This window comes from Pollachius pollachius (genome assembly GCF_949987615.1).
Source record: "Pollachius pollachius genome assembly, chromosome: 17".
Taxonomy (NCBI): domain Eukaryota; kingdom Metazoa; phylum Chordata; class Actinopteri; order Gadiformes; family Gadidae; genus Pollachius; species Pollachius pollachius.
Window position 1 is genome coordinate 5596450 of NC_136950.1, and position 27815 is coordinate 5624264.

The 27815-nt window shown below is 44.9% G+C and overlaps 3 protein-coding genes across 5 annotated transcripts; 2 read left to right on the forward strand and 1 right to left on the reverse strand.

Annotated features, from left to right (window-relative positions):
- Nucleotides 1–652: 652 nt before the first annotated feature.
- Nucleotides 653–3407, reverse strand: LOC307088556 (diamine acetyltransferase 1-like). The gene is made up of 6 exons (XM_079754487.1): nt 3175–3407; nt 2642–2693; nt 2458–2538; nt 1965–2066; nt 1811–1851; nt 653–1457 (listed from the first exon to the last, which is right to left on the reverse strand). Exons 1-6 carry the CDS (start codon nt 3232–3234, stop codon nt 1281–1283), a joined length of 513 nt encoding a protein of 170 aa, XP_079610613.1. The 5' UTR covers nt 3235–3407; the 3' UTR covers nt 653–1280.
- A 1048-nt stretch (nt 3408–4455) lies between these two features.
- On the forward strand, nt 4456–16728 carry acot9.1 (acyl-CoA thioesterase 9, tandem duplicate 1). The gene is made up of 16 exons (XM_079754331.1): nt 4456–4594; nt 5197–5291; nt 7762–7791; nt 8610–8655; nt 9896–10066; nt 10828–10865; nt 11292–11375; nt 11659–11762; nt 13091–13164; nt 13416–13483; nt 13599–13710; nt 14350–14440; nt 14749–14834; nt 15479–15566; nt 15828–15978; nt 16338–16728. Exons 1-16 carry the CDS (start codon nt 4581–4583, stop codon nt 16391–16393), a joined length of 1308 nt encoding a protein of 435 aa, XP_079610457.1. The 5' UTR covers nt 4456–4580; the 3' UTR covers nt 16394–16728.
- Nucleotides 16729–19841: 3113 nt separating this feature from the next.
- pdha1b (pyruvate dehydrogenase E1 subunit alpha 1b) lies at nt 19842–27701 on the forward strand. 3 transcript variants are annotated; one of them, XM_079755160.1, is made up of 13 exons: nt 19842–19968; nt 20412–20432; nt 21201–21359; nt 21912–21980; nt 22117–22290; nt 22810–22936; nt 23123–23214; nt 23346–23438; nt 23677–23832; nt 24368–24439; nt 24891–24958; nt 25674–25782; nt 26188–27701. In XM_079755160.1, exons 1-13 carry the CDS (start codon nt 19909–19911, stop codon nt 26350–26352), a joined length of 1365 nt encoding a protein of 454 aa, XP_079611286.1. In that variant the 5' UTR covers nt 19842–19908; the 3' UTR covers nt 26353–27701. The 3 variants fall into 3 exon arrangements, with proteins under 3 accessions (XP_079611286.1, XP_079611287.1, XP_079611288.1); XM_079755161.1 differs by lacking the exon at nt 21201–21359; XM_079755162.1 differs by lacking the exons at nt 20412–20432; nt 21201–21359 and having other exon boundaries at nt 19896–19968.
- The last annotated feature ends 114 nt before the right edge of the window (nt 27702–27815 follow it).

Sequence of the window (27815 nt, forward strand, 5' to 3'; positions counted from 1 at the left end):
TGTAATACTTGCACTTGGTTCTATGAACATCTTTACTGTACCGACAGCGATATATTGTTTCACTTCTTATGACAAATGTACTTATTGTAACAAATGCACTTATTGTAAGTCGCTTTGGATAAAAGCGTCTGCTAAATGCCCTAAATGTAAATGTAAATGTGGGTCAGTTGTTTACTTTTCGTCCTGAGTGGGTCAAGTCCGATCCTTTGCAGGGTAAACACACCGCAGAATGACACTCCCATGACCATGACCACACAGCACTGTGTCATTTGCACTGACCGCCTCTTGTTTCCTACAACTTATTAGCATGAAGTGAAAGACTTCTTTCAAAGTTTTCTCTTAATTCATGTGGGCAGAAACTACAATGGCCCCAGTTCATCAAACATGAACATAGTTGCGTTTAACATGTAAACCTCCATAGAGGTTCACATTGCAATTCCCAATATTGCACAATTATGTTACTGTACAATCACCATAGTGTCCAGATGCCAGCAATTACTTGTTGTCCAGTTAACAATTCAGACTGGTAAGGCATAAGATTAAACAGACTGGCTTTCCAATGCTTTCATTGGCTCCCGACATCAATTAACATGAAAACGTACATAAAGCGACAGCAGGGAATAAGAGCTTACAAACACAACATCTGTGGTTTATCAGAATAAACTTTATTGGCAAATGACATAACAAACTAATGTGCTCCCACAATCAAGAATAAGTAATAAAATCTGTCTATCATGACGGGTTAACAAAAAAAGGTATACATGGAATATATAAAAAGTATAAGGTTAACGCTAAATTAAGTGGTACATCTGAGATAAGCAGATCTGACTACATCTAAATATATATATATATATTTTAGGGATAATTAATGCCCTTTTGAGGCTAAACTACGGTATAAGTATTTTGACCTCTGTGCGAACGGAGAGGAAGGCCGGCTTGAGTCTTCCAACAGAGTCATGTGCACTAGAGAGTCTGGGCCCCCAAACCCCCCTGGAACTAGTTACCATGACCATCACGGTTGCCGGAGCCTAGCTCACGGCCCGCCAATCATGCATAGCTTCTGCAAGTCACCCACAGTTCCTGAGAATTGTATCCTGTGTACATGTGTCAATACGTGACACATACGACCAAACTAGTTTAGGAAACGACACAGGCACCCCAACTCTACGTCCAATGTCTCTGGTACGACTCCTGCCATGATGACACCTTCCTCCTCCTCCTCCCCATCTTCCTCCTCCTTCTCGTTGTGTACTGGAGTCCGGTGGGGGGGAGGGGCCAGCTCACTCTTCCGCGGGTGCCGCCATCTTGAGGATGCTGTCCTTGTCAAAGCGGAACAGACGCCAGCCCTCCTCCTTGGACAGGTCTTCAGCGCCACGGCGCTTGTAGAACTCGATGGATGAGCGGTTGTCCTCGGCAACGATGAAGTGCATGCTGCCACAGCGCGTCTTCATCGCCAGCTGAGGGTGGACAGAGAGGAGGGAGGCAGAAAGCACGAGGGGTTAGCGATAGGAAGCTAGAGTGAATGCATTGCATGAGGGACCAGGGAGGGCTAGTTAAAAATGTAACGTTAAAAAAACCTGCAGCAACCTTTAATGTTCCACAGTGTTACATTTATAAATACTTCTATATTATAAAATATAATTAACACAGTTGCATATCATTTATATACGGTAAGTTGTATACATGCTGCATCCACAGTACTTTCCCACTGCAATTGTAAGGTATAAACAGGGACTAATCTGTGTGTAGTCTCTGATCTGGGCTATTTCTGATGTTATATACTCCTTTGAAACAATCGCACCATACTCACATGACTTAGGAGCTTCAAGATCTCAGAACCGATGCCTTTTCCTAGAGGAAACAAGTACAAAAATATATAGTCAACAAACATTTCACAAACGCAACTCAACGGCTTTTGGGTCTAAGTGAGGGTGAATGTTATGATAGGGCCTGCCCTGCTTTACCTCTGAACTCCTCGACAACAAAGAAGTCTTCGAGGTAGAGGAGCTTGCCGGTCCAGGGGTCGTAGGTGAAGTAGTACATGGCGAACCCGATCACCTTTGGTTCTGAGGAGGCGAAAAGTAAACAGGAAATCATGTGAGACAAGGGTCTTCCACGAGGACCCTCTCTAAACAGGGCTTGTCGAACTGTGGATGCAAGAAAACATTTATTTTGCCCCGGTTTTCATTCAACATACTTTTTTTTGGTCATTTCTTGTATTTAACCTTTATCCTTTTAATGATTGTCTTTCGATGTTAGTTTGCGAAGCACTATGAATAGCCTTGTGTTTGAATGGTGCTATATGAATGACCTGGCCTAACATGCAAATGTGAGGCAAACGGCCCATATACCAACTGCTGAGTGTTATGCTACATTTGTCGTTTAGCACTTTCACATTTCTGATCACTGATAAGTTGCAAAACTACAGCCTTTGGAGTATGCATAACAGGTTTATACCTTCGTTGCTTTGTTCTTCCTGCCATTCGGCCAGAATGCACTGGTAAAACGGGTGTTCACCAAATCCATCCTCCAGAAGGTCTGGAACACAGAGAGGAACAAGCTTTTGTAAATCCTGGGCGAAGTTCTATAATAAGATCCTTGTACAAAGTAGATTAAAGATCAAAGCCTGGTTGACGCTCACCTTTCTCGGTCAGCAACACTCGGTCTTCCATCTCTTCATATTTAGCCAGTTCCTGCAAGAGAGGAATTTTTGATGAGTTGGGTTATAAACAAAAGCTGATCTAGTTGGAGCGTTGTCCATGACCTTTTCCATGGCCACACAGTCTAAACAAAGAGCCGATTGACCCCAGACTGACCAGAATCGGCGTCAAGGAAATCAGTTACTCGGTGTAAGAAGAGTTTCCGCAACGACCCGACATCCTTTTGCTCCTCTAGTGAGCTTTCCCACTGCCTTTGTAATTCGTTAAAAACCTCAAATTCCCTTTCATCTGAAATTGGAGATCTGGCCCTGCCACTACCTGTCTGCCTCGTCTAGGGGTCGCTAGACCCGCAGACCCCATCAATGGATAAAGCCCACTGCCTCTTCAGCTCAACTTAAATACCAATTAATCCTACACACAAATGGACTTCAATTTCCCACGAGTACGAATCCTTGTTTTGACCGATATAGACACTTGAGCAAAGTTAATTAACAGGCTTCTAACCGGTACATACCTTTATGAGTCGTAATATGTCAGGCACATCCCGGGGTTCAGCCTTCCGTAGTTTAAACATGTCCGTTTTCTTCTTTTACTCTTTTTTCCTTTTCTGAGAAGTCCTCTGAAGAAGTGAAGCAAAAGATATTTCTTCATTCGCTTCGAGGGGCCTTACCCTCCACTAGCAGCCGGGGATCCTGACGCGTTTGTCGGGGAGAAGTGCATGCAGCAATTTATCCCTGGTGGGTCTCAGTCAGCTGTGCGGTGGCCGCTCTTTGTTTACGTCCTCTTTATAGACGCCTGCGCCAGGCTAGGCGGGGTCAGCTGAGATGGCTCGAGCTCTCAGGTTTCCGACCAATCGAAACCGTGCACTAACGCGCGTCATCACGTTTGTTTGTTTATTTTCCTTCTCACTGTTACGTCCCACATCTCGGCCTTTGCATCATTTTTACATCGTTCCTTTTCTTACAAAAAATGATATTGCTGAATGTACGACGTTCCCAGTGTTGTGTGACCGATTATTAACTGTTCAAGACAAAATCAAGCATAGTGCAGAATATTGAATAGGAATTTTCTGTTAAAAAAGTGTGGCGAGTTGGTGCCTGATTTAAATCAGACTCCAACACTTTTTTTTTAATTGTATGGGATGAGTGGCTTTATTAATGATAAAAAATGAACCTGATTGATCAAAAAGCATCAATAAACACCATACCCCAAATACATTTTTCGTGCACTAGTATTACAATAGCAACAACAAATATATCTTGTTAACATCATTAGCAGTGCAACGAATCAAACTTATTTGACGAATAACTGTGGAACCCAAGTGTGTTTATGTTTATTTGATCCCTCAATCCAGATTCCTTAGTTATGTATCTATTCATAACTCCATGCATTGGATTCATAACACATAAATACATAGTAAATGGTTAAATGGTTATGTTCACGTAGACCATTCATTCATACTGTTTGCTGCATATTAATAACGCTCATCTGCGTGTACATTCTCATTCGTAGGCAGAAAAATGTGCAATAGTTACCGTGAAAAGTGATTTTAATAACACATCAACCAACTTTACCGCGGGGAAATAGTTTTGGTTCACATGGCACTAGAAAACAAATCTATTGTTAGCTTCTTTATCGTTGCCAATCAGTCGCATTGAACACTTCTGCGCTCCATGTTTGTGAGGTCATGTTGGTAAGGTCATGTTTTGGGTTCAGGCGTGAAGTGGAGCGCTTCTCTGGTGAGCGGAGCCACTAGACGTGACGCGAACTGCTTCTCCGGTGGGCGGGGCCACGAGGGAGGGCGGAAGTAAACTACTGCTGACCCTTGGCTAGCCTTGCTCGGTAACTTTAGCTTCTTCTCGTCCGGTTTGGTCTTTTATCTTGCACCTAGGCTTGGGTCGCTCACAACATATAAAGACGATGTACTTACAAAGGTAAGTCTGATGAATGAAGTAACATTTTAGTTATTACACCCGTTACCGGTAGGGTATTGGTTTGAGGCTAAACTTGCTGGTTAGCAGCTATAACGTGACAGCTGTAAATGAGTAGCCAGAATGTGTATTTCCACGCTCTGACGCTAACATTCTGAAGTCGTGACACTGGTGTAATTCATCACCGACCAGTTTGGGCTCATTTCCGAGTACTTCATTATTAGGCTACAATTGCGAACAGTTCTTACTACCGGTTGTATTAGCCAAACATAACCACATATGGGTGGGGCCCTGCATCGCTGGGGATTGTGTTTATTTGGGCGTGACAGACCTGCATGACTCCGTGGCACTGCTTTCTCAATACGAACCTCACAAAGAGCTCACAATCAGCCTATCGCAAACTAGCCGGCAGTGCGATCATCATAGGTCTGTCAGTTGAATCCATGTTATGTGTGCCACGCCCCCTTATTGTCGTCGTGATTGAGATAGAGAGCAGGTTACTTTAGGATACCTGTACTGTTAGGATTAGGATACCTTTACTATTAGGATCGGGCTACCTTTACTATCCACTGATGCAATGCTGTCACGCTCCATCCTGCTCGCAGATGGTTGTTGCTACGGTCGAGCGCCCGCTTGACCTCGAGGGCGTTCTCAGCAGAGGGCGTGTCTTCGACAGGCACCCCGATGGACATGATACAAGGTGAGACCTTATCTTCATCCTCCCTGACGGTGTGGTCATGAATCATACTAAACAGTTGATCAGTTGGAGGTTTTTTGAGATTGTCATTACCTGTTGACAGTCAGGATATGGTTAATTCAAAACCCTTAGGTTACACAGCACGATGTGTGCCTCCTGCACTCCGTATGAACACATGTCGCAAGGCACTCTGTCACCACTGCGGATGATTGGGGACCAGACGACACTGGCGTTTCTGACACTTTCCAATGTCGAAACTGATCTGAAAGGACCCCTGTACTCACAAAAATGGGCTCATGAAAAAACACACTGATACTTTGTTGATGGGGGGGGGGGGGATACCAATTCCCCACAGAATGTTATGTACTTCATTGAAAACCACTTCGCGGCGCGTTTTTATTTTCCTGGTTCGACCGTGCCCAAAACCCCCACTGGTTGAACCAGGGTGCGGCCGCGTTGGGAGTGCCTAAAGTGGTTTGAGAGTGGTTAAAACCAGCGACCCAAGTAGTTGATTTAAATATTTGATTCACAGCATATCAACAAAATATCAGTGCATTTGCATGAGAACAGTGGGTACTTTCTATTAACTTATTGGTCATTGATGAGAAATACCAGTGTAGTTTGGTCCCTAGCCATCTGCGGTGGTGACTAAGTGAGGCTCCACAGTGATGTATGTTCATACAGAGCTATATACAGTGGGGCAAAAAAGTATATATACCTCAGCTATGAGAGACAAAATGAAAAAAAAAAATAAAGAAAATCACTGTCTGATTTTTAAAGAATTTATTCGCAAATTATGGTGGAAAATAAGTATTTGGTCAATAACAAAAGGTCATCTCAATACTTTGTTACATGCCCTTTGTTGGCAATGACAGAGGTCAAACGTTTTCTGTAAGTCTTTACAAGGTTTTCACACACTGCTGCTGGTATTTTGGCCCATTCCTCCATGCAGATCTCCTCTAGAGCAGTGATGTTTTTGGGCCTTCGCTGGGCAACACAGACTTTCAACTCCCTCCAAAGATTTTCTATGGGGTTGAGATCTGGAGACTGGCTAGGCCACTCCAGGACCTTGAAATGCTTCTTACGAAGCCACTCCTTCGTTGCCCGGGCGGTGTGTTTGGGGTCATTGTCATGCTGAAAGACCCAGCCACGTTTCATCTTCAGTGCCCTTGCTGATGGAAGGAGGTTTTCACTCAAAATCTCACGATACATGGCCCCATTCATTCTTTCCGTCACACGGATCAGACGTCCTGGTCCCTTGGCAAAAAAACAGCCCCAAAGCATGATGTTTCCACCCCCATGCTTCACTGTAGGTATGGTGTTCTTTGGATGCAACTCAGCATTCTTTCTCCTCCAAACACGACAAGTTGAGTTTTTACCAAAAAGTTATATTTTGGTTTCATCTGACCATATGACATTCTCCCAATCCTGTTCTGGATCATCCAAATGCTCTCTAGCAAACTTTAAACGGGCCCGGACATGCATTGGCTTTAGCAGGGGGACACGTCTGGCACTGCAGGATTTGAGTCCCTGGCGGCGTAGTGTGTTAGTGATGGTAGCCTTTGTTACTTTGGTCCCAGCTCTCTGGAGGTCATTCACTAGGTCCCCCCGTGTGGTTCTGGGATTTTTGTTCACCGTTCTTGTGATCATTTTGACCCCACAGGGTAAGATCTTGCGTGGAGCCCCAGATCGAGGGATATTATCAGTGGTCTTGTATGTATTCCATTTCCTAATAATTGCTCCCACAGTTGATTTCTTCACACCAAGCTGCTTACCTATTGCAGATTCAGACTTCCCAGCCTGGTGCAGGTCTACAATTGTGTTTCTGGTGTCCTTTGACAGCTCTTTGGTCTTGCCCATAGTGGAGTTTGGAGTGTGACTGTTTGAGGTTGTGGACAGGTGTCTTTTATACTGATAAGGAGTTCAAACAGGTCCCATTAATACAGGTAACGAGTGGAGGACAGAGGAGCCTCTTAAAGAAGAAGTTACAGGTCTGTGACAGCCAGAAATCTTGCTGGTTTGTAGGTGACCAAATACTTATTTTCCACCATAATTTGCAAATAAATTCTTAAAAAATCAGACAATGTGATTTTCTGGATTTTTTTTTTTTCATTTTGTCTCTCATAGCTGAGGTTTACCTATGATGAAAATTACAGGCCTCTCTCGTCTTTTTAAGTGGGAGAACTTGCACAATTGGTGGCTGACTAAATACTTTTTTGCCCCACTGTATGGGGTGAGGTTACAATAAACAAAATATACATTTATGGAAAATGAATGCATTGTGGTAATGTTATTCTGTTATACTATATATAGTATCTGTTCAATCTGTTCCGGCCAAATGAAAGTGGTAATATGCGAAGATGTGTGTAAGCATAATTCAACTTTAAATGTCCAACAATCTGACCAGGGTTAAAACAATATTTATAATTATCCTGTACAATATCTCACCTGCCCATTTTTTATTTTTCAACAGGAAATCCAAACGCAATACATGTATCCAATGGTAAACCATGATCATTTATGATAAATTTTCTCTTTAATTGCCTGCCCTTTTCAACATAATTCATTTAATTACCATTTCCATTTCCTATTTATCACATTGTTAGCTTTCCACATTAAAAGCCCTCTGTGCTTGGTCGAGTGGAAGCTAGGTGGGGCACTGCTGCATCCTGCTGATCCACAGAATATAGAAGTGTATAGCCCTTCTTAACATCCGCCTACCTGCATTTCTCAGTGTTTTTGCATCCCCTGGATTAAAGGCATTTTCCCCTTTCAGATCTACAGATCTGACCAAGTGCTGAAATTATTTGTTTATTGATCATTTTCATTATCGATTCATCGCTTTAGTCACCTATCAGGGGAACATACCTTGGATATCTGCTGCTCATACCCACTTAGAAATGAAAATATTTGGTTGCTTTTCTTTGTGTCAGATCACTTAAAAGATGACATTGCTTATTCAATTCCATCCTTAATAATAGATACTGTAGTGTAACTAGATGAATCGACGATGAAGATGATCATTATCGCTGCACTCCTACAGTTTCTTGTTGCTGTCCTGCAATGGCTGCTCTCTCTCTGATTCCAGATTCCTACACACTCCTCCTCCTCCTCGTTCTTCATAATTCAAATAGTCAAAGTATGACTCCAACATAGACCTTCGGTTATGTACCACAGGATATTTAATACATATGAAGGAACCTTGTGGTTAGACGTTTCCTGTGTGAGGCAGAATAACATTTTCTACGTGCATATGGTTATCTCAAACTTTGAATGTTCAAAATGAATGTCAGCTTCCTTTTATCCTTTTTCTTCTTGCAGTACGCAACCGGTTGAGAGAGATTGTCGGAGCATCCACCAACTGGAGGTAACGGCTGGGGAGGCCAGTGCTCTGAGTGCCAGTCTCTCTGGATAGAAGCATTTGCTAAATTAAATAGTTCATGCATACTAGTACTATGCAGTTCATCTATAACTACTTACTTAAGCAGTTAGCAGTTACTTAAACACAGCAGCTCATCTAACGGCCTGTAGGGGGCTCTCCGTGGTCGGATGCTAATAGACCGTCACCATTCTAGGCCAATGGGCACCTTGTGATTTCCTGCTCGTCATACAATGCAAATACATGTTTTTTATTTGGTTAGAATCTCAGTTGCCATATTATACATTTTGAGAGGTCCCGTTTGACAGTTTCAATTCATTTAAAGAGTTCTTAAAGTGGTAATCTGGAAGATTTCGGTTTCCTTCTCCTTGGCGGCAAAAAGTGCTCCGCCCTACACCACTGAACAACCAATACTGGGTGATGGGAAACACGTCAGTGAGTGTGCGCCTATTTGAATGCGTGTTGCCACCAGTTCATAACGTAATAATACTGCAAATGTTAGGGCTTTCATCAGTGGCCCATAGGCCAGATGACCATTGTGTCCCCTCGCTCGGCGACAGATAGTGACTTAACTGACATTCGTTTAAAATCTTTGTAGATCTGTTTTTGAGATGACCACTTTAAGGATCTTATATGAGTTTTGGCCGTAGTCTCTGTTGTGTTGCAATTTAATTCCCGCTTCCGTTGCTGTTTTCAAGCAGTGGCTTAGCCCGCAAGGTGAAGCATTCATTGGAGGCGCGGTGGGACTTTGTGCTCGTCACTAGGTCGGGCCGTGCGCTCTCGGGCATGGCAAGTTCAAAAGATGAATCAACTCACAAGTCTGAGCACAGTCATGCGGCGCTCCGGCTCAATGTTGAAATCATTTCAATTTTGAAGCGTCCACACGTCACAACGTTGTTGAGATATGGAGCGGCTGGCACCATGTCTCAACACGTCTCGAGTAGACACACCTTTTGGGCTTCACAGCTGTTGGGCGTCAGCCAACGGTCGACTTCACCCACCCAACATCCACTCTTCCTACGTTCTATTGGTTGAACCCAGACCCTTTAGGCTGGGAGACGGACATCCATCCCCTCTACACTCTCATGTGTTTATTAACTTGAGTGTGTTCATTGGCTAGGAACAGACAAACCGCCAGTACATGCGTTTGGTTGTAAAGTGGAGCTTATTCATTAAGCATGTTCCCAGAGCTCCAACGCCCTTTGTTTGTGCTTCTGCCGGCCCCCAGGGACCACAAGCAGGCCCTGGAGGAGCGCCTGTCCCTGTCCTCCATGCTGGCCCGCTCCCAGAGCGACTTGCCCCCGCGCTCCATGAAGGACAGCTCCCACGAGGTCCACCTGCCCCTGGGCTCCCAGCCGCACATCAGGGAGAAGTACCTCACTCACCACAACACCGTCAGGTACCCCCAACACCGCAGTGCCGCCCCCCGTTCCCACCGGACTCCTTCTTTAAAATCGCTCACAGTCCTAGTATGCATGAGCGAAACCATCTGGGGGGGGAAAGAGAGGGGTCGTAAACTAAAAGAGAAAGGCGTCTTATGATGCCTGGTTTCCTGTCACGTGACAGAGACATTCTACCAAAGAGGTCAAAGTTGTGCGAGCGTTCAGAAGGGTTTTTTAATAATGGTGTTTCTACAGAGGCCAGTCTGGCCAGTGTTGATTCTGAAACGTTTAAAGACACTATTTACGATTTACTTCGGCTTGCCCAGCCAATCACACGCTCACAGATCCCTGCTGATTAGTCTTACCGAATTTGAAGCGAAAGAAAAAACGCCCTGTCCACCCAGATTAGATTAGATTCGCCTGCCACCAGACTGTAGATGGTTAATCCAAAGTCTGATTAGTGGGACTACTTTTAGAGCGGCTTGTACCCAGATGGTGTCACCGGGACGGCAGTCCTCCTCCCCTGAACGGGGCCGTCAGTCCCGACAACGGACACATTGTCGCTATAGCGTTGATTTTCAAACTCTGTCATCTCGGCCGTGCAGCATTTTACATCGGATCCTTTTCTTGCCAAAATTAATATTGCCGAATGTTTGACGTTCCCAGTGTTCTGCTACCGGTTACTGTGCAAGAAAAAACAGTTTGAGACGATGGTCATGCAGTATACGTTTGTCCCATACACATTCATGTCATGTCCATTATTTTTGTTGTGTTTCAGATTTGGCAGGATTCTGGAGGATCTGGATAGTTTAGCAGGTAGAACTGATTAGGGATGCAAGAAACACCACAATACATGATCAAATACATGGCCCAATTCTCAGAGAGTAATCAAGTTCTCTTTTCATAGGCGCTTTTTTTGTGTTTTTAAGGATATGTCTGGCTCCAAATGTTTAACAAAACACATATATTATGCATTTGTAAAATAACTAAAAACTAAAATTTATCACAATATTATATCTATCTTTAGTTAAACTTTTACCACTGTGGCTGATTTATTATTATCTTTAACATAGGCTGTAGTATCACTCAGTCGAGTAATGTTGTGAATATGACTGTGTAGGTTTAGTTAGATTGCTACAAGTATTTGCTACTTGTTAGGATACCTCTTTTTAGCAAAAGTTCTAATGCAATTTGCTGTATCCTTCATCTTCTAACAACGTTGTCTTTGCATTCCATCCTTAGTGCTCATCTCTTACTCTCACACCCACAATCCTGCGTTGCCCAGGTCTCCGCTGTCCATTGTCACCGCCCTAGTGGACAAGATAGGTATGACCACAAAAGGAAATTAAGATGTTTGGCATTCATTGCTCTATGAAAGATAAAGTTATTTCCTTACTATGAGTTTGTTCCACCACAACTCAAATGAACGGTTTTCTAAGCAGATTTCTCGTAACTTTATACCTTTACCATCTTTACCATCTTTACCATCTAGTTTACAACATACTTAAATGCCTAACCCTTCCGCTACACCACAGTGTTATGCAATATGTCAGTAAGGAAAGCACTTCCTGTTTGAAAACATACATCTTGGGTGTTTTCACCCACACAGACATGAGACAGCACATTATCTACCCCGACCGCGACATCAAGTTCACTGGTCACGTGACATGGGTGGGGAAGACTTCCATCGAAGCCAAGATGTACATGTCTCAGGTTGGTTTTCCTGCTCACACATAAAGCACACAGCCCTGCCTCTGTCGTTCACACCTGTTCCTCTAAGAGGCTTGTAATGTGCTTAGGGCTGGGTATTGCCAGGTACCTCACAATTCAATTAAATTCGATTCTTTAGGTCTTTAGGTCTTCATTCGATTCGATGCGATATTGTTCGAATTGCTTCGATATCGATTCAATAATGCGTGCAGATGACAAAAATACCTAAATATTATTTAGAATTAACCATTTCATAATGAATTAAAGGGTAATTCCGATCTAAAATGGATTTGGGATATGTTTTGTATGATAACGAGTTGAAACGTTAGTTTTGGAGCACAAAAAACGCATATAGACGCTTTCTTCAGTTGGCTGTTTTTAGCCGATTCTATCAAACCACTATAACCTTGGAATGATGGGGGCACTGGTTATGGTAAAAACTAAATCGCTATTTTAAACAACTTAAGAGGCTAAAAGTAGCCCGACACTTCTTTGGTAGTATAGTAAGGGTCTTACCATATAAAACGAGGCATTAAGAACTTTGTAAGTTTACAGATTGTTTATTAAAAAGGACATTTTATACACACAATACCATCAGTAGATCACCCGTCGACGCCATTTTGTTTTTAAGACTCGATAAGTAGATTGGCGAACACAGAGCTTGCGTGTTGCTGACGGATGTCACAATCTCTGTTCGTCAATCTACCTATCGAGTCTTAAAAACAAAATTATAAACAATCTGTATACTTACCAAGTTCTCAATGCCTTGTTTTATATGTTAAGACCCTTATTATACTACCAAAGAAGTGTCAGGCTACTTTTAGCCTTTAAAGTGGTTTAAAATAGCGATTTAGTTTTTACCATGACCAGTGCCCCCATCGTTCCAAGTTTATAGCGTTTTGATAGAATTGGCTAAAAACAGCCAACTGAAGATAGCGTCTATATGCGGTTTTTGTGCTCCAAAACGAACGTTTCAACTCGTTATCATACAAAACATATCCCAAATCCATTTTACACCGGAATTACCCTTTAACCATTTCTTTGTGCTTTAACTAGCAAAAAGGAATACACCATTGTATATTATTGTTCCTGAGATAAACTTGCAGCATAAAAGTAATAATCATAACATGGACAAATGTAAAAGGGCATGTACATTTAGGAATACTCGCTTCTAGATTACAATGACTGAGTATGCTTCTTTTTTAAAAAAAAATGTAATGGAAATAATCGATCGAAATTGAATCGAGAACAAATAAATTGCAGTGCATTGATGAATCTATATTTTTACCCAGCCCTAAATGTGCTGATGATGTGTGTGTCTGCTTCACCAGTTACATGAGGGAGCCTACAGCCCCGTCCTGGAGGCCACGTTCGTCATGGTGGCCAGAGACCCAGAAAACAAGAGGTACCTCGGGCTGGGACGGCCAGGGGTGGACAATGGTCCATGGGTAGAGGCTCTGATTAACAACCTGGGAAGGCCACAACATTTTATTTTATTTGTTTGTTTGTTCTTTCTTCCTTCCTTTTTTTATCTCTCCCATCCTCGCTTTCTTTCCCTCCATCCCTCACTCACTTCGTTCCCTCACGTCTTCCCTCCCTCCCTCCCTCCCTCCCTCCCTCACTTCCTTCCCTCCTTCCTTCCCTCCTTCCTTCCAGGGCAGCGTATGTGAATCCCTTGAAGCCTGAGGGAGCAGCGGAGGAGCTGCTGTTCCAGCAGGGAGAGGGTGAGACAACGACAAGATCGAGACAAACCACATCACGAACCACGTCCAGCTTCAGTGAGCATTGGGGAAAGGCATCCAATTTGTCGTGTGTGTGTGTGTGTGTGTGTGTGTCTAGTCAACAAGACTCGCCGCGTGGATCTCAGCACCGCGTCCCTGCTGAAGGTGGCGCCGACCGCGGAGGAGAGGAAGGTCGTCCACAGCCAATTCCTCAGCACCCTGGACCCCCAGTACGAAGGACACACGCACACACACACACACACACACACACACACACACTGTTAACATCTCTACCAGTGCCACATCGTCCACCCCCTCGCTCGCACCACCAACACCCCCCCACACAGATGGTCACAGTCACACCTTCTCCTCTCACTTCCTCTGCCGTTTCTGCCACTGTCACAAGCCCACAAGTTGCAAGTCAAACCAAATGTCGTGTTTAGGCGAACACCAAACCCAAGTGGCTGTGGCTTCAGACTAGGTGTGATCCTCTCCCACGTAGGGACGGCTAGACTGCCAGGGGACTAGATGTAAATGTTGTTGTATTTATTTTTGGTCGTTCGAGTCGGAGATGGTTAGTTGATCAAGTCACAATAAGCACATTAGAACAATTCTTTTTACTTTCGCTTTAGTGCCTTTTTAATGCACTCGGCATAACGGAAGTCTACTTTTAGTCACCACATGTTTACCACAGCATCTTGCATTTCACACACATACACACAGTGAGTGTGTGTGAGCAGTGTCTGTCCCATGTGCGTGGCCACAGCAGGGCGTTTAGTTTCCACGGCAGCGTCGTGCCTCCTCAGTGTGTCTGTGTGCGTGCGTGTGTTTGTGCTTACGTGTGTGTGTGTGCATGTTGTCCCCAACAGGACGGTGAGTTTTCGCAGCAGGGTCCTGCCACCTAAGTCTGTGTGGATGGAGGACGCCAAGGTGAAGGGCCTGGAGATCTGCCATCCTCAGGTGAGAGCAGGTCGAGGGTCAACTGAGCGAGTCGGGAGGAAAGTAACGCTAGTTCAAATAGCCCGCGATACATCTTATTCCCAAAAGTCAAAAAACAATGCAAAAAGTAGAAATGCATAAACTGACGGGAGTAGGGAACAAATATTTGTATTCACCTGCCGAGACTAGCGCACCTTATCCCTCAACTCATTTCAACAACATGTCTTTTTAATGTGTTCAGCATCTACACGGTGGTGAGTGACCTTTCTGTGTTGTCCTGTGACCTCGTGATGCATCCTTCAGTCGGTGCGTGTGTGCTTGCTCTACAGGAGAGGAACATCTTCAACAGGATCTTCGGTGGCTTCCTGATGAGGAAGGCCTATGAGCTGGGCTGGGCCAACGCCTGCTCCTATGGGTGAGCACGGAGAGGAGGAGACCCACAGGTCGACTATTGTCGGGCCTTTCGTAGTAGGATCATTCTTAAGAAATACCCCACTAGCGCATTTCTTTCAATGGCCTTGAAAAAGCCATCCATCTTAGTATACCTACTGAATAGTGCATCGCGACTGGAAAGTTCAAAGTTAGCAGACGAGTGTAAATCGTTTCCCTTCTTAAGGGAAACGATTTAATCTTTAAGAAAATCCCAGCTGTCCTGCAACAGCGCCTTAAGCCGTGATGAATCCTGCTGCCCCACTTACTAACCTGCCCTTGCAGGATGTTTGGATGCTTATTCCAAAGAACACACAGCATCCACACGAGATGGGCCAGAAGAGCTAGCTCAGCGTCTGAACTTGTACAACCAGCCTAGCCTCAGTTTCCCATATTCTGTGCAGCAACTCACGTGCTGCACCACAATATATACTCGATAGCAGATAATCTCGCTCATACTTTTTCTTTCACTTTTTCTTTTCTTTCTCTATCCCCAAAGCCATCCCTGTTGCCTATCTACTCCCCCTCTCACTCTCTGATCATCCTGATCAGAGAGACAATAATCTTGCATCATCTCACTTAACTCATCACTCACACCTTCTTAATTGGCTCCCCTGTGATGTTTTGCAGAGGCTGCCGGCCTAATCTGGTCGCCGTTGACGATATCTTGTTCCAGAAACCAGTAGAGATTGGCTCCTTGCTTCTCCTCTCATCACAGGTGTGTATGTGGGTGTTCACAAACCCTCATAACCTTTGTAACATTATGTTATATTACATTATCATATGAAGGCATCATTTATGTACCTTATGTTATTATAAACTCATATTCCTGTTTAGGGACTTCTGGTTCGACCGTGTAAGCGTTAACGTTCTTGCCTTGTCGTTGAAGCTATTGATGTTGTGTGACCGTACGGCATAGTGCTTGTTCATCCAACTGGTTTCCACAGCCAACCCGTTCCTCTGTCTGCCTTCCCTACAGGTGTGTTACACGGAGGGGAACTTCATCCAGGTCAGGGTACACACGGAGGTGTTGGACCCTCTGACGGGGCAGCACAACACCACCAACGTGTTCCACTTCACCTTTGTGTCGGACAACGACGTCCCCATGATCGTTCCCAAGAGCTACGGAGGTGAGCCATACATGTCATGTGTTAAGTTAGGCGTTCAGTTGTCGTCGTCTTCTGTAGGGTTCTGTTACGTTAGGTTTTAGGCTGCCGCAAGATTAATCCGCCAGCCTTGGCTGTGGGGTCTTTCAACCCTTGAATTGAATTCATTTGTTTTAACATCCAAATTTCTTCATCAAGATTTGGAATGCAATGTCCTTCGTTAGTAGCTGGACAAAATAACAGTGGGAAGGGCCTATACCACTTGAAAGCAGTGTGACACCAGTGTGTAGTGAACAATCCTATGTCTGTATGGCTGTAATCCATCTGTGTCCCAGCTGGAGGAAGCTTCAGATGTATGAATACTGTTGTTTTCCCTGCTGTAGAATCCATGCTGTACCTGGACGGTAAGAGGCACTTCAGCCAGGCAGCAGGGATCTGAGATGGACTTCATGGGAAGATGGACTTCACCTCTTCTACGACTCAACCTTTATGCCAATGCACTTCATACAGCTCAAAACACTATATATATATATATATATATATATATATACATATAAATCCAAATGCGTGTGTGTGTTTGTGTGTGTACGTGCGTTATTAAGAAAATGTTCCGAAGCAAAAAGCGTGTTAGTGAGTGTGTGTTTTTTTTTTTTTTGTAAATGCCACCCATGTACAAGTGTCTCTTGTAAAGTTCACCGTCCGTGCTTTTCTCGCGCACACTGGCCGAAACAGTTGATTGACAGTGTATGTTTGTTCTTAGCCAGGGTGGAGAGACATACCAGAGGCATCTACCATTTGGAATGATCCATTGTCTCCCACCTTTAATTTGGCCTCAGCCTGTTTCATTTTGCCTTAGCCTGCGCTTTCGGGCATTCTGAGGTCTGGTGGGCACACAATGACTCCTATCCAGCTTCACCAAAGCCAGTTAGGCTAGAAACCATGTGCTAGTGGTTGATGAGGAGTTTCTGTGTGGCCAAAACACAGTTTACATTGCTTTACAGTCACCATCATTTGTCAACAATACGGTTGGGCCGCTCACACGGAACGCACATGTGTGTATTTCAACTACCTATATTGAATTCTCTATTGTTTTTCAAATGTTTACTTTTTGGGGGTATTGTTTATGAATTAGCAAATTCGTTTTTTTCTATTGTTTGAGTAAGGGCAGGAAAGGTTCAATCTATATTTGCTTCAATGCATTCGTTACAGACCTGCAATAAAGAATTTATCATGACTTTATAATTATCTCTGTGTAATTGTTTTCCCTGCCTTTTTGTTAGAAGCTTGCCTTTCAATACAATTGGAATAATATATACGCTACCCCATGTGTTGCTTATTGGAGAATGACAGCCTTGTACTTGGCAAAACATTATTAATCAAACCAATAAGTATATAATACCCCCAGGTGTGTACAGCCTAACATGATTGAGGAATACATGTGGTTAATGTAGCCATATATCAAGGGTGCATTTTAACCTCTGGAGATGCCCTACTTTGAGTACTGTTTGGATCAGGCTGAGTATATCTACGTCCTTCAAAAGGCATTCTCTGCTTGGCAGTGTGCTGTATTGAGTTAAAAACAATGTAAAATTGTGTGCTGTTTTAGAAGTTTTAGTAGACTACGATCTAGTATAGTTTCCTGCTGTGCTTTGGTTTGATTGACCTAAACAAAGTTATTAGTAAATCACCCTGTGTCAGTTACCGTCTGATTGTTGGAACCTATGAAGTCAATTTAAAGTTTAGCTCAAAATTTGGATTTTTACGAAGCATTTCTTAAAGTGCAAACTGGGCTGGTGTGATGCAGCAACCGCAGCTCCGTTTCCAGGGAGCCTCTTTGGATGCTTCAGCAGCCAGACCATGTGGCAGCAGTATCTATGTTCCCCGGGTCCTATGTTCCCCGCTTTGTATGTGACCGGGGAACATAGGACCCTGTGAGCAAATCTTTTTTTCGTAGGATGGTAGGGGCAAGTACCGCCTTTTTCGCCTCTGATTCGCCTGTGATTGGTTAGAATGTCTCTCCTCCGATTGGATATGGATAGGGTGAGGTTTAGTGTTAACCCTCACCCCAACCCTAACCCTAACCCTAAACCTGACCCTAACCCTTTGCACCTGGGGAACATAGGACCTGGGGAACATAGGGATGACCCTCCAGCAGCTTGTACAGACACGCTCCAAGCAGCAGCAGCAGCGGCAGCAGCAGCAGCCGCCAAGAGGGACTCCCAAACTACAGCCTCTAACGTGGCATTAGCAAGGCAGCCTGCCCCAGTGGCACTCCAGAACACCAAGCGCCGCAGGGCAGTGGGCCCATCCCCCCCTGGATACAGCTGTAAGCAGGAGTGAAGCCCCAATAGCAGCTGGTTTTACAGGAAGTCAGAGTCCACACCTCGGGATCACAACAGGAAGCATGATGCCAGTGAACCTACAACGGCCTTCTGAGCGCCCAGGCGTCCGAGGCAGCAGTCAGGCTGTGGGAGGCCGGCTCACGCACACCAGTTGGGCTCCAGGACGTCAACCTATGTTCCCCTGCATCGGCCATCTGGGCATAAGTGTCCTACAAGCCCAGAGGATCAGCAGTCGGGCTTCGTGAAGCCCGGCTGCCTGCCTGCCCCAGTGTCAGCCAAACCCCCAGCAGTCTCCCTACGTACCCCAGCAGACCCCTTACTCACCCCAGCAGACCCCTAACTTACCCCAGCAGTCTCCCTACCTACCCCAGCAGACCCCCTACCCCAGCAGACCCTCTACCTACCCCAGCAGACCCCCTACCTACCCCAGCAGACCCCCTACCTACCCCAGCAGACCCTCTACCTGCCCCAGCAGACCCTCTACCTACCCCAGCAGACCTTCTACATACCCCAGCAGTCTCCTTACGTACCTCCAGCAGTTGCGCTACGTGCCCCGGGATCTGGCCGAGGGACAGCGAGTGGCCTGGTTTTGTATATTTCCTTGAAGAGTAAGTAGTGTGTTAAAGTAGTGGATGTCATGAAAACAAAGCTAAAGACGGCCTGCAGATTCTGGAAGGTCTCTTTTCTTGTGAACCAGGTGTTGGCACTAGGGGCTCCCTAAATTACACCGTTTTCTGTCTGCAGCACAACAAAGCAAATTGTCACATGAAGTTGATTTATGTTGGATGATTGCAGTGGGTTGTGAATGGGTTGGCTGGGGAAGCATCAGCCCTCTCCTGGGCCGTAGAAAGACGCTGATAGTTTTATAACGCAGTACAGTCAATTGTATGTTATTAGCTTGGATCTAGGTCTTAACCTTGAGTTACTCCATTACTCATAGGAGATACTCATGTGAACGGGCTGAATATGCTTATGATAGGTGACAGCTCTCTACACAGATTACTGAGGGTTAAAATGGCAGTGCTTCCAAACCAAATACCAGGTTAAAAAAGTAAATATAGAGTTGCTAAAGTTACTTCTACTCCCCACTACCCTATCTGAGTCCTTTTTAATTAGAGTCCTATGGTCTAACTGATAAAACACTGACATACCTTGGTATTTCCCCCTCCTTTTACTTTAAAAAACTTACAGAAGGATACCTCTGAGATGTTTTATGTTAGAATATGTGGAAATATTGGAATCCAATAATGCATACACAGCTGTACCTCGTTAGACAAATTACAAAAGCCTTCTCTAATTAGCTGTTCACCAGTGAAGCGAGAGTAACCACCATGATGGGCCAGGGAGAATGATGGATACCTAAGGATCCATTTACTTATCTAAAACCAGACGTATCTCAGGCGGATTGTGAATAAGAACCTTGCTGAAAAGGTTTACCCCTTGACAGTAACTTTTCAAAATGTTTCCACGCGGTATGTCAGATTTCTAATCCGGAACCAACGTATGGCGCTGTGTGTTCGGCTGGGCGGCTTTACGTGGCGAACAGCAACACGTCCAGCCGCCATAGCGTTTCACTGTAATCCATTTGGTTGCCCGCCGTGCAGTTAGTATTATGAAAAACATGTTAACCGCTATCTCTAACGCGTTGTGTAGAATCACTGGCAGCAATGTGGTGAGTTTCATAAGGGAAGTGTAGAGGTTACAAAGGTACTTTGAGACATGTGGGTACACGATGACTAGTTAGCTAGGATGTGACTGACCTTGTAAAGCGAGCTAACGTCGATTGGACTGCCACTATCTCTGCGACGTGCTCATCCCAGGACCTGATGTGGTGTTATTTCGATGTTGGTCGACAGTTGGGTGTCCCGACAGTTCACCAATGTCGATTAATGATCGGAAAAAAAACCAAAACGGGCATACTAGTTACTATAGCAGGAAACACGCGTTACACGCAAAGTGTGCGGACTCTGGTGTGGTCAGTCCGTCCGCGGGATTTCTTGCTTTCTACCTCCATGTAAAGTCACAGATCCTGCTTCGTCATGTCTTACCCTTTCCATCTTTATCCTCCTCCTTCTCCTCCCCCTGCACCCTGCGTCCCCCTCCGCTGAACCCTAGGGGGCCCAAACAGTGTCTGAGGTAAGCGGCCTGTATGACTCTACTCTCATAATGGCCTCATGTTCATCCGTCAGTACGGTCGATGGCTGAGACTACACTGGTCTCTTTGACCACTTTTTGTTGTGGGAACTGTTGTCAGAAAGTAAGTCATTCACTGTACTAGCGAATGTGATTTAAAACGCACTGATGCTGGTGATACGCGCTGAAAGAAACGAGTCAATCCACTTATTGCGTCGACTCGGCGGCTCTAACCGATGCGTCCAGAGTTCGGCCATCCCTGGACTCCTCGTCCTCGTTGTTCATCCTGTTAATGTCCCCCTTTTTTTGTTTTTTAAACCATTTGGCTTTCGTGTTATAGTTTAGCTATTCCCTGAAATACGTTGTCATTCTTTCATCGATCTAAGTGTAGTCATAATCCGTCCAACCATAATTCTGTGTAAGCAGCTAATGTTTACAGCCCTGTATCATTGTTTACAGCCTAACCCATGTATACAGAATAAAATCCAAACGTGGGCCATTATATAATGTTAAGCTTTTTGATGTCCAACTAAAAATTGGCATTATTTACATTTGTAAGATACATTTTCATAAAAACCAGACGCTGTTTGTCTGCTATTAGTCCTCATTCTCCTGTGTGTTCTAGTATCCTTAATAGTTTGCTTTCACCCATTAATTGTATTACTTTTTACATTTACTTCCTATTAGCTGCCCTGTAGAGATCTAGTTCCGTCTTTGGTCAATGTATAGCTTTGCTGATAATGCTCTGGTCGGTTCCTGTTTTTCTCCCAGTTCCTGATTGGCCAGTCAGAGCTCGTCAATTTAACCTCACCTGCAGCATCTGCCTTGGCAACCACCACCCAGCGACAACCGCCTAAGCCCCCACCAGTTAATACTAAAGCATCTGAAGCAGAGCTAGTTACAGGGCAGCCCACACTGCTATCGGATCCAGTAAGGACTTGAAGAGCCATCTATGTGCTTGCATATTGAACCAGGATGGATGAACAGTATGTGGCTAATTGACCCACAAAACCAAACCCTGTAATCTCTGTGGTCCAGCATGCTTAATGGGATGGCTACCATTTTCAGAAATTATAAACAGTAATTCACTGCATTGGATTGTTTTATGAGTGAAGTATGAAGAACCATCAGTTCCTTATACTAAAGGTCCAATCACCATGGATATGAAGCTTTTGAGGAAAAGCATAGCAGCAGTCTTTCCATCCTGGTTTTGACTAACTCATGAGGAACCCACAGTGTGTGATGGGCCATGGAGTTTATCTTCTTAACCCTCGATCTCTTTCCTGTAGTACCCTCACATCCAATCCTTAGGTACTTCACTAACCCATCTCCCTTTGGTGTGAAAGCAAGGCAATCGTGGAGACTGGTGGTGGGAAATTGGACTGGCTTTCTTAATGAATTGTGTTCTAGATATGGACAGAGCTGTAGGCATGTTATCGTGTATAATTATGTGACTTTCTTGCGGGCTTCCCTTGTCTCCAGGGGGCCAGGGCAGTAGTGTCGTCACGAGCTTTCGCAGACTTCACGCCGAAGGCAAGCTTCGAAATCAAGGTAGGCAAACTTTGGCAATTAAAGTCTCAACCCAATTTTTACATCTCACCCGAATGTGCTTGTTTAATCTCAAACATGGGTCCTACTTTATTGGTTCCTGTTTCGCCCGTCCCGCTCACTGTGTCCTGAACCCAAGAAATGCGACCTGCACCGCCTGGAGGAGGGGCCACCAGGGCAGGCGGAGCTGACCCGGGAGCAGGGCCTGAGCTACTACCGCACCATGCAGACCATCCGCCGCATGGAGCTGAAGGCTGACCAGCTGTACAAGCAGAAGATCATCCGGGGCTTCTGCCACCTCTACGACGGCCAGGTATCCCCACCTTAGAATGTATCACAGCGTGTAGGGTGCCGGGTCTTTGAGTTGTGAACGTGTAGGAGAATCTTGATTCTCACAAGCCCCTTGGTTTGGAACTTGATTTTTTTTTTTTGTGTCGACTCAAGCAGCATTTGATTGTTACATTTTCTTCTGTGTGGTGATGGAGGTGCATTAGAATTGGTCAACAATTTACTGGTAGAGGGCTTGCTGTAATTGAGGACTTGGGAACCCCCATCTGTTGTTTAAAGAGGAATGGTTAATACAGTGCATTGGGAATCTCTTAAAAGACCTGGTTTGATAGCTAATGGCCAGCAGTTTACCTTTTAGGCATCCTAAAGTGAGATGCCTAACCCGGGCCTCCTCCTCAAAAGCATTTATCCGAACACGCTGTTAATCGCTTGGAATATAAGCGTCAGCTAGGTGCTTTTAGTGGAATGGAAACGGCTTCTTGTTTCTGCACCATCATCTATTGAATCCCAACTGAACCGTGGTGGTGTCCACCTCTACCCACAGGAGGCATGCGCTATGGGCATAGAAGCAGCCATCAACCCCACCGACCACGTCATCACAGCCTACCGCGCACACGGCTACACGTACACCCGAGGGGTGTCTGTCAAGGAGATCCTGGCTGAACTCACCGGTGAGGCCGCCTGTAACCACGGTTATACTAGAAAAACCTTTTTTCTTTTTCTTTTTTAAGTGCGGCTGCAGTTCCGACATGAGGCCATACCTAGCATGCTAAAAATTGAATTTGAAACTACTCGAGATGCATGTTTCTGAATTTGTGTTCCGGGGGCTTTGACTAATTGCTACCTCTGATTCGTAGGCCGTAAAGGAGGCATCGCCAAAGGCAAGGGTGGCTCAATGCACATGTACGCGCCACACTTCTACGGCGGTAATGGCATTGTTGGAGCGCAGGTAACTCAACTCGGAGGCCGTTAGTCATGTTATCAATGGCCCATATAAGGACTCTTAATTGGCATAACATTGTGTCGATGTCTTTGCGGGTGTTGTGGTGCTGAAGTGATGCAACCTGCTGTGTTTCCCAGGTGCCTCTGGGAGCAGGTATTGCCTTGGCATGCAAGTACCAGGGCAACAACCAGGTGTGTGTTACGCTCTATGGAGACGGAGCAGCCAATCAGGTAAACCATGGAGATTCTATTTTGTTCATTGTTTAACATCCTACAATTCCCAAATACCATCTCAAAGTTTTGTAGTATTTTCAGAAAGCTAGTTTTCTGTTTGACAGAAGGGATAAAATAATGAATGAAGGATGGGTTAAATCTAAAATGATGTTTTCGAGTTCCCTCCCCCTCATTATAATGTCACAATGTTTGAGCGTGTCTTTGTAACGTCATCACTGCTGTCCACTCTTTCCAGGGCCAGATCTTTGAGGCGTACAACATGGCGGCCCTGTGGAAGCTGCCGTGTATCTTCATCTGTGAGAACAACAAGTACGGCATGGGCACGTCGGTGGAGCGGTCCTCCGCCAGCACCGACTACTACCGCAGGGGGGACTACATACCGGGACTCCGGGTGAGAGAGGCCTACCTCCACAACATCAACACCCATGTTCATGCTTTCCTCAAAATACTGTTTCACATTTACAGCTGTTTGCTTGCACTTCGACTGGTGTTTGACAGCACCCCCTTGTGGTCTTTGGCGGTGGCTGCAGCGTGGCGTTTGCCTGTCTGTACACTGCAGCCAGCCAATAGAGACCTACATTATAACAGGCGAGACATGTCGGACCTGGCAGTTTCAGGTGTGAGCATGCACTCAGTCTTCTGCTGCTCATGTATAATTCTGCAAACAAAATGATTGCGTAAAGAGAAACCCAACTGACAAATGCCTTTTATGGACGACTTTATAATGTTGTGTTAAGACACTCAGTCAATGATTAATCTAAATGACAGTATTCGTTGGTTGATCATCTATCCTCTAGATTGAGAACGCCTTTCATGTCATGTAAAATGTATAAAGGACAGTAAATTGCACATTTGCTGGGGTAGTGACTTGCGGTTGATGTGTTCATCCCTGCTGCGTGTGCTGGGCTCTCGCCGCACTGCTCTAGGTGGACGGTATGGACGTGCTGTCCGTCAGAGAAGCCACCAAGTTCGCTGCGGACCATTGCAGAGCTGGAAAGGTGAGTCCTCTGTGAGGACGATGCCAGTGTGACATTGGCTCGTTGTCCCCGGGTGCTTTTAGATTGCATATATAGATGTGCAAAATTCAGTTGTTTAGAATCTTTCATCCTATGTGGAGCACAGTTCACTTCACTTGGCTAGAACATACCCTCATGATTTCCCAACTGGTGTATGATGTAAAGGAATAAGCATGCATCTGAATTAACTTTATGTGACCCTTGAACAAAGGAAATCAGGGTTAATTCTTTCAAAATAAGTGGTATTTAAGATAATGACACTTGAGACTTGATACAATTTTCGGTTCTTTTGTTTGAAAGTAATGGCTATCCTTGATCAAATTATTTTTTTTTCCTGTGCGGTTGAAGTGCGTCCTGCCCACTTTCTCTTGATCTCAGATGTGTGAACCCTAGAATTGACTTCCCGCCTCTCCTGTATTGTCACATGACCCAGGGCCCCATCCTCATGGAGCTGCAAACCTACCGTTACCATGGCCACAGCATGAGTGACCCCGGGGTCAGGTGAGTCAGTGTGAACCAATTGACCTCATTAAACATACGGGCCCTCCCACAGTCCTGCTAAAACCTTTCTCACTGAATACCTCCAGCTTGTCTTTCTCTCAGCACTCTGCTGGTGATTGTTGCAGCGCGAAACGGGACAGAGTAGCTATAGGTATCGGACCAAAAGTGTTTTTGGTTATTGGTGGTGGTCGGGGTAATGATTACGAGCCTGGGACTAGAGAACTCTGCAAGCTCATGTTTTATTTGCTGTGGCAGATGGTCTGGTCCCCTTCTGTTCAGACAGATTCACAGCCACCCCACGAGGACTACAGAGGCCGCCTAGGAGGCGTTTCTGTTCAAAGCCTAGCTCATCGCTGCCATCTGAAATCGACATTGCGACAATACTGAACAAATTACAGTATGTTCTCTGAAGGAACAAACAACTTAATTTCAAGCTTTTGTTTAGAAAGATGTGCTGTGATTGGTTGTAGGTCAATCCAATCGTGTCCAGAGGAATTTTGCTCTGTACCCGTTGACACCCCATGGAAATTGAAAAATGAGACTAACGAGCATTTGCGAGTTGGTCAGTTGAGGTCAGGCTCAATGACTAAATTGCTGGGACAATGCATACGGCAAATTATTACGATAAAGTATTTTTATGAAACGTTTAAAATATCCCTGTGTTTTTAGGTACAGCAGTAGTGTGTTTTCTTGACTGCTTTGTCACTTCCTGTAGCTATCGCACACGAGAGGAGATCCAGGAAGTGCGCAGTAAGAGCGACCCCATCTCCATGCTGAAGGACCGCATGCTCAGCAACAAGATGGCCGCCATGGAGGAGTTTAAGGTACAGCCGTCGGGGTCAGGACCTACAAGTCGTCCCCTGTGTTTTTAGCCAGGAGTTATTTTAATTGCTACAACTCATGCGTGTAAGAATAGTGCAGGGCACTCTGAACGTCAGTTTCCATTGGCACTCAACCGAAAGAAGGAAATGTCAAATGCTGAATGCTTTGGGTGTTATTGGAAAATGTGTTGTGTTTCTAAAACATGAGGTATGTGGTCAGATCTTCGCCTCAGGGTTTTGGACCCTTCTGCCTGATTGTTTTGGTGTTTTTATAAAAAGAATTGTGTCCCTTCACACATCACTTCCTGCCGCCTTATCGTGCATGTGAACCAGGATGTGTTGTCATGGTTGTCTTATGGCGCTGCTATATTTGACCGTTCTCCCCCCCCCCCCCCCCCCACCCCCCAGGAAATGGACTCTGAGATCAGGAAGGAGATCGAGGAGGCGGCTCTGTTCGCCACGTCGGACCCCGAGCCCCCGCTGGACGCCCTGTGCGACCACATCTTCCACAACGAGCCGCCGCTGGAGGTCCGCGGGACCAACCCCTGGTCGAAGCTCAAGTCCAGCAGCTAGATGCACACCCCCCTCATCCCCGTCCACAGAGTTTAGTCCTCGAAGGAAGAGTTTCATTTTAAACCTGGGCTTCCCGTCAACGGTTGTTCATCGATTGTTGTTCAAGTTATTTATGGGAGGCGAGGAGTCAACCGGGTTCATCAGAATCAGGTGAAAGTCACGCCAAGGGCTGCAGGGTTAAAGTAGCATTGTAAAACATTCAGAACACAGTGCCAATGTGTTTTTCCTGTTCATAGGAGGTAGTGGGGCAGACTGCCAAGTGTAGATGCCCTCCTAACCCAGGGCCAGACCAGCTTTTAACTCGTAGTCTACTCGTGACCAGGAAAGTCTTTTTTTTTTTTTTTTCGAACATCAGAAATTCCTTCTCATGACTGACCCCTTTGGCAGTAGTGAGCTGCACCATCCGCTCTCTGTGGGTGGTGCGTTTTTCCAAGCAAGATGGCAACCTGTTCACATATTGACAATTTCAATAGATTTATGCACGTGGAATCCTTTTATTTATTATTTTTTGTGGATCTCTGCATGGTTCACATTCCCTTCCTCCTCGGTCCACAAAATTCTGTCTGGCACTGTTGTGAGAGGTCAACTAGTGGGCTGCGTCGGGGTCTTCTGCCACGGCGCTGCCTCTAGTCATGGTTTTTAAATGAAACTCTTCTTGTGCTTTGACCCAACATCGACTCCCTTTGACCTGACGAGCCAAAGAGTTGTTGTTGTAGATTACAGAACTCAGTAGACCACTGCCTCATAGAGCCCCTTTTCCAAACTGTTCCTGAAGCTGTCAGTGTTATTTATTTATCTCATAAGGATACATTATCATAAGTATATGAAAAGTTACTGTCTCCTGACTGCGTCAGATTAGTGCAATCTTTACTTTTTATGAACTAGGGTTTATTCTAGCCTTGCTGTGTTGACCCTTGCCAGTGGCTGTGATTCGCACCTGGTTCTTCCCAGGTTGTCCTTTAATTTATTTTTAGCTTATTCAGTGTACTACTGGCTGTGGTTTTAAGCTTTGGCATTGATTATGTTGCAAGAATGTGTAACCGCTGGACTGTTGCATTCCTAACAAAGTACATAGATTCCCGCATGATATTCACATCCATCTACCCGTGGGATTCATATGTGGCCATGGTTTATTCAGATTTGTTTCCTTGTGTGAAACAAGCTTTCAACAATTTATCAGATTATTTTGTTTTAAGTCCTCTGATCTGGCTCTCTGATACCATGTGCCCTGATCAGGATTTTCTGATTTGGTTGTGTTGCACTTTATCTCATTATTTAATTTGTTTGTATACGAGGTGCGGAAAAAATCTTGACAATTTTTATTTTGCTCCAACCTTGCACTGAACCAAACGGCACTGACATTTTATATATATATATATATATATATATATATATATATATATATATATATATATATAATTCCAATCATCAGAAGTCATCTCTGGGTCGAGCTAATGCATTAA

Bases quoted from the DNA above. Each gene is read 5' to 3' on its own strand.
- pdha1b (XM_079755160.1), top strand. From the start codon at position 19,909: ATGAAAAACATGTTAACCGCTATCTCTAACGCGTTGTGTAGAATCACT. The intron at 22,291-22,809 runs GTATCCCCACCT...CTCTACCCACAG, and splicing joins GCCACCTCTACGACGGCCAG to GAGGCATGCGCTATGGGCAT. The intron at 22,937-23,122 runs GTGAGGCCGCCT...TCTGATTCGTAG, and splicing joins GATCCTGGCTGAACTCACCG to GCCGTAAAGGAGGCATCGCC.
- acot9.1 (XM_079754331.1), top strand. The intron at 5,292-7,761 runs GTGAGACCTTAT...ATTTTTCAACAG, and splicing joins CCCGATGGACATGATACAAG to GAAATCCAAACGCAATACAT. The intron at 7,792-8,609 runs GTAAACCATGAT...TTCTTCTTGCAG, and splicing joins CGCAATACATGTATCCAATG to TACGCAACCGGTTGAGAGAG.
- LOC307088556 (XM_079754487.1), bottom strand. From the start codon at position 3,234: ATGTTTAAACTACGGAAGGCTGAACCCCGGGATGTGCCTGACATATTA. The intron at 2,694-3,174 runs GTATGTACCGGT...CCTCTCTTGCAG, and splicing joins ACATATTACGACTCATAAAG to GAACTGGCTAAATATGAAGA. The intron at 2,539-2,641 runs GTGAGCGTCAAC...TCTGTGTTCCAG, and splicing joins AGTGTTGCTGACCGAGAAAG to ACCTTCTGGAGGATGGATTT.